The sequence below is a fragment of the Ictalurus furcatus genome, chromosome 20 (assembly GCF_023375685.1).
Source record: "Ictalurus furcatus strain D&B chromosome 20, Billie_1.0, whole genome shotgun sequence".
NCBI lineage: Eukaryota > Metazoa > Chordata > Actinopteri > Siluriformes > Ictaluridae > Ictalurus > Ictalurus furcatus.
Window position 1 is genome coordinate 893,926 of NC_071274.1, and position 11,312 is coordinate 905,237.

Sequence of the window (11,312 nt, forward strand, 5' to 3'; positions counted from 1 at the left end):
CAACAAAAACCCCGCTGTGTCCAGAGCCTGTTGGAGGAGCTAAAGGGTCAAAGGTCAGAAACAAACCTTAGCTGCATGAGCATTAGTATTAGCATCAGACTGCTTTAGCTATTGCATAAATTCATCAATGTTTCATGGTGTAGTTAAGAATTCAATCCAAAAAAAGAAATAAAAAAAATAGGAATGTTGAATCACGAGTTGATCAAATCAATTACAGTGTTTTAGTTGAAAATGTAAAAGGCAGAAAATTGTTAATCAAGCTGTGTGCTAATATCTGAGTTTTATTGCTGCGGATGTTTAAGAGGTGTAATTGAAAAATTAATAGGCTGATTTCTGTGGGGAAATAGTGCCTGATAAAGCGTTAATGACATTACAATTAGCAGGAGGGACCACGGTTTTGTCTTTGTGTTGATCCTGATCATCGCTAAGACAAAAAAACGAGACCGGATGAAATATAATCCACATTTTTGAACTATTTTAACTCGTCAGGAAAGCAGTCTGAATCATTTTATTCCTCTTTCAGATTTGTCAGATCAGATTTTCAACTGTCGTAAGTTAAAACCTTCCGAAGTCAGCAGAAATCAATCCGATCTCTAACTTTATCAATAAAAACATCATCTTCATCAGCCCAAAGTCATCGGAAATCTCTCAAAATAGCAAGTGTTTCGAGTGTTTGGTAAATTTATCTACATCTTATAATCTGCTTTCAGATGAAAAACTCCTACAGCTCCGTCAGAGCCACATCCGTACTATAGGAACGCAGCTACTGTAATACGAGGCTAACGCTGCTAACAAATAAAGGAGTTAGCTACATCTGCGAAACAAGTTAGTTCCTCTTGTTATGTTACTGAGAAACCGCAAAGAAGTGAAGACGTCAGGAAACTGTTCCAAAGCGCTGGCACTGGAGACTCCTTACGTAAACGTTATATAAGCATCTTATGGAAAACATCATCATTTATTTTATTATTTTATTTTTTTTTTTACAAATCTAGTTTTAATCCTTTACTATAGCGCGCGTTAATTATTCATAAACCTGTGAGTTGAACTATGAACTGTCAGAGCTGCTTTTCTAGAAAACTAATCAACACCTTCTGACCAATCACAATCCGGAATTCAACAGCGCTGTTATTTCGTCATCCTAATGCTGTAAAGTCCTGTATAAAAAGCAAAGCTGAATTGTTTTAAACAATTTGTGAGGTTAAGATGGTTTTTTATACGAAGGTCTTGTCGGCTCCATCCGCTCGGCAGAACAATAAAGAGCAGAGAGTAAAATGTCAGGCGCTTTTCATCATTTCATAAAATCCAGTGAACAAATGAAACCTTTCCGCTTGACAGAACGTTTCCCTGGTTACGGACGGTGGGGTTTTTTCCCCTCTCTTTACTCTTTATATATAAAACACCTCACTTGTGGGATTTGATGGACACACAAGTCTAAGTTGATATTTGACAGATTAAATCAGCGCTATATTAAAGCTCTGAATATAATCAAAAATAGCATCTGGCTGTGCATAAGACTGAATCTAAAGTACACACACACACACACACACACACACACACACACACACGTCCAAAAACTAGTTTTAATTAATCTTTTGAAATGCAATTTTGTTAAAGTATATTTATCAATCATTCATCCAGAGCAGGGTGTTCTTACTGGTTCACTGTGTACAGTGTGTGTGTGTGTGTGTGTGTGTGTGTGTGTGTGTGTGTGTGTTCTTTAAGACGCTACCTCATACATTATTCATGTCTGCATCCCACCAGCACATTTCTTACCTGACAGTTCATGATCCAATTAGGCCTGAAAATGACTCTGTTTGTACAGTGTGTGTGTGTGTGTGTGTGTGTGTGTCTGTGTGAAGATAACACTCATGTAAAGCAGTGCTTCAGATCTTTAAAGCTTTGAATGCTGAGGGTTGGATGTGTGCTGAGATGAATGGATGTGGATACAGAAAATAAGCTGCTGCTATCAGTACACACACACACACACACACGCACGCACACACTCACATGCACACACTCACACACTCTACTGCACATCTTAATATGCCTGTGTGTGATGTACAGACATTTCTTTTTGAGCTGAAGTGATTTCACCCTCTGTGGGATTTTGAATGGAACAGAATCGGTGTCACAGTGTAGTGTGTGTGTGTGTGTGTGTGTATATATATATATATATATATATATATATATATATATATATGCATATATACACACCTCCTTCACTGTAACTAACAGGTACAGAAGTCACACCTTCTTTACTAGGACTGTCATGTACAAAGGCCACGCCTCCTTTACTATAACTGACAGGCTGAGAGGCCACGCCCTCTTCACTACAACTGACAGGTACAGACCATGCCTCCTTCATTGTAACTTATACACAGGCCACACCTCCCTCACAAGGACTGACATGCACATAGGCCATGCCTCCTTCACTGAGATAGCTACAGAGGCCATGCCTTTCACTCTGTGACTTGCCCTTAGGCCACACCTCCATCACCAGGACCAGCATGCACACAGGCCACACCTCCTTCACTGAGACGGCCACACCTCCTTTACCAGGACTGACATGCACATAGGCCACACCTCCTTCACTGATAGTGACATGCTCAAAGTCCACACCTCCTTCAGTGAGACTGACTTTCACAGAAGCCACGCCTCCTTCACTAATATAACTCATACAGAGGCCATGCTTCCTTCATTGTATGACAAGTACAGAGGCCACACCTCCTTTACTATAACTGGCATAAAAACCACACCTCCTTCACTGAGACTGACAGTCACAAAGTCCACGCCTTTGTTTCCAGCCGAATTTAACGATAAAGGGAGCTGAGCCCGGCAGTTTTTTTGGCCGTCAGACGTAAACTTTAATTTGAGCTCAAGGTCTGCGCTATTATACCTGACTGAGAGAAGCTCTGAGTGAGAAATGAAGAAAACTGAAAAGCTTTTTCCCTGTTAGTAAAGCAGCTCTGTCCTGTACGCATTCTCTGATCACACTCTTAACACACCTGAAGTCAAAATATCCCACGCTCACTTTAATCAAAATATCTGCACCTACATTATCACCTTATTCCCATGTACATTTATTGATCAAATCTGATTTGCACAGAGACCTCAGCGACAGTGTTAGTGTTACAGTAGAAACCAAAACACAATCGTACTATTTATAACACAACGTTGATTAATCCTCTATAACAGCAGCTCTGATAGCAGCGCAGGTTTATATTAATGCGTTCATTCTAATTCCTTATCGTTTCTATAGTAACGACTCAGTCACGGGGACGTGTCCTCTGGACGCTCCACGTAAATGGCTTAAAAAAATGGTTGCTCTGATGAAGGTTTCTATAAGGAGATGTTTATGTAACGTGTACGGAAGGAGTCTTCAGCGTCAGAGGTAAAGCTGTAACTTCTCCGACATCTTCAGGACGGAGGAGTTTATATAACGTAAGTGAGAACAGGGAAGAGGAATTAAACACGTGCTGTTATTAGATAAATAATCGACTTCAGGATGGTAACAGTACCTCATCACACCGCTGTTATATACTTAGCTTGCCATTAAAACGAAGAAACATGCCAGTTTGTATACGATATGAACATTTAACCTTCATCTGCACATGAATCTCCAGGAATGTTGTTCAAATCCGAACTTCACGATGATTTTAACAACATAAAGTGGAAAAGTAACTCCAATTAGTTTGTCCTTGAGGTTTTCAGCTTGTCAGATTAATCCCAGCGTTTTCAACAGCGTAATATATCTGTCTGTAAAATAACTATTCACAGTGAAGGCCGTGAAGATCGCTCATAAGCCAGACAGAATAATAAATCAAATGCGTGCTGTTCGGAGTTATACTTTCAGCTCATATCATATACGTTTCATTCATGACTTTATTATTTGGCTCGGTTTTGGTTCGTATCCTTCAAGATATGAGGCGTAAACAATCAGAGCAACATCTGTGAAGCTTAGCAATGATTCATACAAAACAGTAAACACTTCAAAAATTCTCAGGTTCTCCAAAATCCTCTCGCTTTTGTCCTGCTGCATTGTGGGAACTCTACAGAGGATCATGCTTTCGGAGGAATCCTTTTTTCTCAGCTATAAAGTTTATGACGGACGATTTTCATCGCAGTAATCTTGTCGCGGACAGAAATCACAAATCGTGAAACAGGACGGGAGAAAAAACTCTGATCCCAGAATGCTTTAGGCTGTTTTCGTGTACTTTTGATCAATAAAAAAGCAGCACACCACAGGAAGTGCACACTTTAGCCATCAACTAATTAACTAGCCTAGCTTGCTATCTAGATTAGATTTATCATCAGCAGTAAACATGACAAAGATTTCTTAGCTAAATTGCTATTTAAGTTGAGAGACCATACAGAGTGTTAGCATGAAATCATGCTAGCTGAAGGCTGAAATCATCACACGTTAGCCTCACACTGTAATTTCCTTATTTAATCTGTACATGAAAATAAGAAAGTAATTATTTAAAAATTGTTAATCTATATTAGGCTTTACTGAGAGAAAATGCTTGAGGCAAGTGTGAGATAATTCAACATTTAGTTAGCATAAAAACAGATCATCTACAGTGCATGCTAATTCTTGTTTGCTTGCTTGCTTGTTTCCATTAGTTAGCATTAGCTGCTGAAGAGTTTCCTCAAGGCGATGTTGTAGCTCTGCGTTGTGTAAATGAGCTATTATAAGTAATCCTTTATGTACATGTGATGATTCGAGTTAGCATGATGCTAAATTGTGATCATTCATCAGCGCTGCTTGTTGAAGAGGTTCCTGAAGGCGCTGTTGTAGTTCTTGTTAAAGGCCGTGTAGATGAGCGGGTTAAAGAACGAGTTGGAGTAGCCGAGCCAGAGGAAGACGCTCTTCCAGGTGGGTGGTACGTGCCACGAGAAGAGCGGCGTGATCAGCTCGGTCAGGAAGAAGGGGATCCAGCAGAGGACGAAAACGCCGATCAGGATTCCGACCATCAGTGCAGCACGACGCTCCTTCTGCTCCCGCCATGTCTCGCCGTCTGTCTGGAACGTTACGGTGGCGTGACGGACCGTAAACGTTGTCTGAGGACGCTGCCGAGTCGCTTCTTTCGCCTGTAATCCAACGTATGAAAACAACAACAACATCAACAACATCTCCATAAATAACAAATACACTTTAATAATGAAACTGATCACAAAGCTCGTTGCTACTGTAGCTACTTCCATATGAAAAGAACAATTAGCTAGTGTAAATTTAGTTAGCATTATCTGAATGAATTTCTTTACCTTGTGTGTTTGTTACTTTAACATTTAGCCTAGATTAGCGGTTAATGGTTCCTAGGATAGCAGATAAAGTAAGGTAGCTGGCTGATTTTAATATGAAGTGCATTTCCCATCTCATGAAGCATCTTAAAATAAAGATTATCCACAGGAGAAAAGTGTTTCGTAAGAAAACCACAAACTGTATTATCCGTCAGATTTTTTTTTTGGTGATATTTTAAACTCATATTTGTATCACGCTTTAAGACTTGTGAATTGGTGGAGAACCTGGAGGTCCTTGGAGAAAACAAAAAAAAAACACCTTTTAGCCTTTGCAACCTTTCATTTCTCTCGAGAACTGAGTATCTGACATTTCACATGTTCAGGAAGGAACAGACCTGACGCTGTTTGACTTAACGGGGTCCTTTGAGACGACATGGCCTATTAACAGCATGCAACGATCCACTGAAGCGATTTCTAATGAGGACGCAATACTAGGAATGTTCCCTGAAATTATAACCTGTTTGCATCATATAATACGAGTTCAATAAAAACGTTCTAATGAAGATTTTACATCCTTCTTCCAGGAGTAGTATGTCTAGCGATTGTAATTTAAATGCAAGGAAATTTTCCGCTGCTCAGTGCAACTGATTAAGATCCTCAGAGAAATGTCTACAGCAAAACTCCAGTTTCATTTCCCCTTCATAAATGGACTGGTGACTCTAAATTGCCCCTAGGTATAAATGAGTATGTGAATGTGTGATTAAGGTGCCCTGTGATGGACTGGCGTCCCACCAGTGGTGTATTCCCACCTCACACCCTGTGTTCCTGGGATAACCTACGCATCCACCACCATTCCGACCAGGATAACGCGCCTATTGAAGATGAATGAATGAACGAATGTTGGGAATAATTCAGGACACTTTCATTGGTCAGACTTCATGTTCTTGCTTGTTTTTCAAACATTTCAAGGAAAGAGAAAGTACCTCGACAGCCTCCGGAGCTGGAGTAACAATGTTGTTCTTCTTGGATCCGATGCGAAATTTGGCTGCTTTGTAGATCTTCCAGTAGACGAACAGTACGACGCAGAGCGGCAAATAAAAAGCGCCAAAGGTGGAGAAGACGGTGTAGGATGGTTCCTGGCTCACCTGGCACTCCATCATTTCCTCCGAGTATGTCTCTCCCCATCCGAACTGCGGCGAGAAGGAGATGATCGAGGAGAGCATCCATGTAAGTCCGATCATCACGTTGGAGATCCTCTTGCGTCGCTTCAGGGTGTACTCGAGGTGCCGTGTGATGGACCAGTAGCGATCGAGCGCGATGGCGGTAACGTTCCAGATGCTGGCCGTGCAGCAGAGCACGTCGAAGGAGATCCACATTTGACAGAGAGCTCGCCCGAGGATCCACCGGCGTTCGTACAGCTCCCGGACGAGGCTCAGGGGCATCACCAGTCCAGCCACCATGACGTCCGAGATGGCCATGGAGGCCACCAGGTTGTGAGGAACACGATGGAAAGTGCGAACCCTTAGGATGGTCACGAGGACCAGCATGTTCCACACGAATGTGGCCAAAACCAGCATGGCCAACAAGGTGAAGGTCAGGACACTGAACACTGTCATGGGTCTGTGCAGGTTTCCATGAAGCGAGCTGTGATTGGACAGTGTGGAGAAGCTGTAGTTAGACATCCTCGGGACGTGTTTCCAAAGCTCACTTAAGACAGAATTCCTCACAACTGCAACAGGCAAAGCAAAAGCAAGTTAGTTCGACGAAAAGCTACGGACAACGGGATCCACTTAGGGGTGAAGGATCTAGAGATGAGAATTATGAGAAATTTAGTGCGAATAACAGCGAGAAACCTCGTCTCAGCATGGAGTTTACAGATACCAGGATCCTTGCTGAGAGTGTGCGAGCGTAAGTCTTTCCTAAGCTTTCGTCTCATCTGCTCACTCCGCATTTGCATTTTGATGCACAACCTGCTGGGAAAAAAGTGAGCTTCTGATGATTTATTCATGATTAAAAAGGCTTACATTTATATTTTAGGCTCAGGTCTTTCAAAATGACTCATGAACAACGTGGAAAGTTTCACCTTGCTGTAACGGCTGCTAACGGGACGCAGTGGAACCTCAGCGTTTGAGGTCCTGCGCTCCTGATTCGCACCTTACTCAGGAGTCAAACCGCTGTCGATTAATCAAACGTGCTCATTAGACTATTAGGCCACGCCCATTATCTCAGTTGACAGGTTAGTTTGATCAGCGGGTTCTCCTTTTCTCTCTCAAAATGCTTCACTATATGTATTGTATTTCTTACATTCATTTTCATATCCATTTATGGTGTCATGGTGGTGCACCGGGTTCGAGTGGGTTCTCTGGTTTCCTCCCACCTCATAAAAACATGAGTGGACTGGTGATGCTAAATTGCACCCTAGGTGTAACTAGATATGCTTTATCCATGGTTTATTCTCACCTCACTCCCAGCATCCCAGGATACTTGTGTATCATCATGAAAAAAAGATTCTCTGATGTTCTTGGATTGGATTCTGCCTCGCTTGTTTTGCATCATGTTTGGGTAATTGGCAGTTCTGAGGAAGCCACTCTAAGTAGTTAAGGAAGTAATTAAACTACAGACACCATAGACTGTAAAATATGATGATAATGATATGAGGCTGATACGTGCTTCACTAGATATTCATCTAATGGACTCAGCACATGATTAGTTTACTAAAATGAAAAGTAAGTTTTTTTAAGCTCGGATGCATGGATGGAAAGATAAATCAACCAATTCAGTAATCAAAATGCACAAGATATTGCTCCATATCTGCAGACTGATATTCGTTAGTCACCAAAACAGAGGATTTAGTTCATAAATATAGTGTACGCCAAGGGTGACGGCAGGAAATGACTTCCTGTGATACTCCTAATGAAGCTCTCTACTTTTTTTCTTCTTTTTTTTTTAGACTTTGCAGACTATAACAAGAGGCTCTAATCAAACAGTGATTAAACCTCATTAAAAACTGGAACAATCACTTTAAGTCCAAACATTACTAAACAAGGAGCTTAGAAACGCTTGACGTTGCTTAGTTACTTAAACCCCAGGAGAAATTCCTGAAACCATGCCAAATGGGTTTGGCCTCTGGCTCTGAGTAACTGAACACCAAGCACAGCGTATATATATATATATACACTCACTGAGCACTTTATTGGGAGCTCTATACCAATGCTGGAAAGGACCTCCCTTTGCTCTCAAAACAGCCTCAATTCTTGGTGGCATGGATTCCACAAGATATTGGAAACTCTTGGAAAGACGACTCTAGCTTTGTGACATGGTGCATTATCGTGCTGGAAGTAGCCGTTAGAAGATGGTAAAATGTGGCCATGAAGGGATGCACACGGTCAGCAACAATACTCATATAGACTGTGGCATATAAGTGATGATTGTTTGGTATTAACAGGCCCAAAGTGTGCCAGGAAGACATTCCCCACACCATTACACTACCTCCACCAGCTTGGATTGCTGACACAATCCAGGTTGGGTCCATGGGTTAAAGCTGTTGGTGCCAAATTCTGATCTTACCATCTGTGTGCCTCAGCAGAAATCGAGATTCATCAGACCAGGTGACGTTTTTCCAGTCTTCACCTATCCAGTTTTGGTGAGACTCAGCTTTCTGTTCTGTCAGACGTGGAACCCGATGTGGTCTGTTGCTTTTTGTAGCCCATCTACCTCAAGGATCAATGTGATGTGCATTCTGAGATGCTTTTCTGTTCACCACAATTGTACAGAGCGGATATCTGAGTTACGGTAGCCATTCTGTCAGCTCCAAACAGTCTGGAGTCCGCAGAACCGCCCCTCACTGGATGTAGGAGAAATCCTCATATAAAACATATCTGAAATGTGTGTGTATATCACATTTGCTATAGATTACTTTGCAAAACTCACACATGTATTACTTACTGTCTCTGAAATATTGAAATTATATTAGCGAAGAATTATGTAAAATATAATACAACAAAAGTCTATTCATTTCTATATTCAATGCAAAATACGCCTCTTTCTTTACACACGTCCCTGAAGCACTATGGCGTTCAAACTCCTCCACGCATGAAGAGAAACAAATGTTTTCCTCTTTGTGGAATAATTTAGATGATAGATTTGTCTGAATCAACAGTCAGTGTTCCTCTGCCTCTCTGAGTGCAGACTTTGGAAAATCATATTCGTATTCGTGTGTAGGCGACTTCAACCCACACTGATGCCACCTTCAACCCTTCATCAGTCTTAAATAGCTGAAGTCTCATCGAATCATTGCTTTAATGACCGGATTGGAGATAGATCTGAAACGGAAGATCTCCTAATCATAGTGACTCGTAATAATGATGTTTTTTCTCGTAGTAGTAACGATATGTTTTTCTAATAGTAATAATAATAATAATATGTTTTTCTTGTAGTAGTAACAATATGTTATTCTCATAATAATATGTTTTTCTCCTAATAACGCTGGTTTTCACGTTGTAGCAACAAAATGTTTTTTCTCATAATAATGATGTTTTTCACGTTGTAGCAACAAAATGTTTTCATCGTAATAACGTTGTAGTAATGATACACATTCCTCGTAATAACTATATGCTTTTCTCATAATAAAAACGATGTTACTACATGTAATAACGTAGTAACGATGTATCTTACCTCATAGTAACTCTTTGTAACTCTTAGTAATATTTTTGGTAATAGCAAGATGTTTATTTGTAACAACAATAACAATTAATATAATAATTAGATGCTTTTCTCATAACAAGATGCTTTCTAATAGTAACAATATGCTAATCTCCTAACATCACAATGGTTTCTCATAATAACAAGATGTAATACCCCCTTCAAATTACACCCCCACCCCCCCAAAATTAACCCCCCACCCGTCCGTCCGTCAGTCCTGGCTACAGTGCGCAGTCTGGAAATAATGCACTCGGTGTACACTGCAGAATTCAGTCTCAGCTCGTAATCAATGAGGATATTCTTTAAGAGAAACTGGTGTTATGTGGTTAATAAGGATATTTAATGACATGCATTATTAAAACTTCTAAACAACAATCAGGACTCAGGATAAAGCCCGGTACGCACCTCAGAGAGACTCGGTTCATTTCCTAATTAAAGAGAGCAAACAGGTGAAGTTCATTACACGGGAAGGGAACCGCTCTCGCGCTCTGCACGCGCGCTCAGGTATAACAGAGATCCCGGGCGCGCGACGCACCTTCTCCTTTCCAGGAAGGAAAATGAAAGAGGGGGGAAAAAAGCCTGTTACAGCCTATTACTGGCGCTTTTTTTCTTTTTCTTCAGCCAGATCTCAGCAACGAGAGAAACCCGGAGACTGAGGGAGAAGCGCGCGCCACCAACACCGACACGCACGCGCGCACTCACCGATTTAAAGGCACGCGCGCTGCAACCGGTTATTATTACCGAGCAGCTTCAGCATCCTGAGTCACAGGTACGGGTTTACCTACACACGACTTCTGCTCTCTGTCCTGAGAAAACAAACAGCAAAAACATGCAAAGTGTTGAATTATAAACACCATATAGCATACGGTATTGAACCATCACGTGCAGTATTCATGATCACGTGTTTATCACGTGCAGTATTACTTACCTTACGATGATTAACTATATGCTAACACATACCGTGCTCAGTGTTGTAATAACACCTTACCTTATTGAATTAACACTAAAAGTATTTAAGCATCCTAATGCTGCTCTGTGACACACCTCATAATATAAAGCAACTCAGTGTTCAATTAACACCTAAAGTATTTCATTAACACCGAGTGGAGTCACACGCGCAGCTTCCGGGCACACATTCCTCATTTATTTTTGTTGAAATGTTGATTAATTATCAGAATTTTTTTTTTCATGTCAGACCTGTTGTATGAAGCAGCAGGACATTTTGTAGCATGTGTGTGGGCTACAGATGAGTGCCTTCTGAGTCAGCAGGACACCCTGGTGAAGGACGATAATTGCTGACCCAAGGTCACGTCCTCTTTTCTCACTCAACATTTCAAGATTTAAATAGCCCGGATCTCATTAGCTCTTCC

The 11,312-nt window shown here is 41.1% G+C and overlaps 1 protein-coding gene across 1 annotated transcript; it reads right to left on the reverse strand.

The window, feature by feature from the left end:
• Positions 1–4,483: 4,483 nt before the first annotated feature.
• htr5aa (5-hydroxytryptamine (serotonin) receptor 5A, genome duplicate a) lies at positions 4,484–7,189 on the reverse strand. The gene is made up of 2 exons (XM_053652155.1): positions 6,225–7,189; positions 4,484–5,091 (listed from the first exon to the last, which is right to left on the reverse strand). Exons 1-2 carry the CDS (start codon positions 6,921–6,923, stop codon positions 4,756–4,758), a joined length of 1,035 nt encoding a protein of 344 aa, XP_053508130.1. The 5' UTR covers positions 6,924–7,189; the 3' UTR covers positions 4,484–4,755.
• Between the last annotated feature and the right edge of the window lie 4,123 nt (positions 7,190–11,312).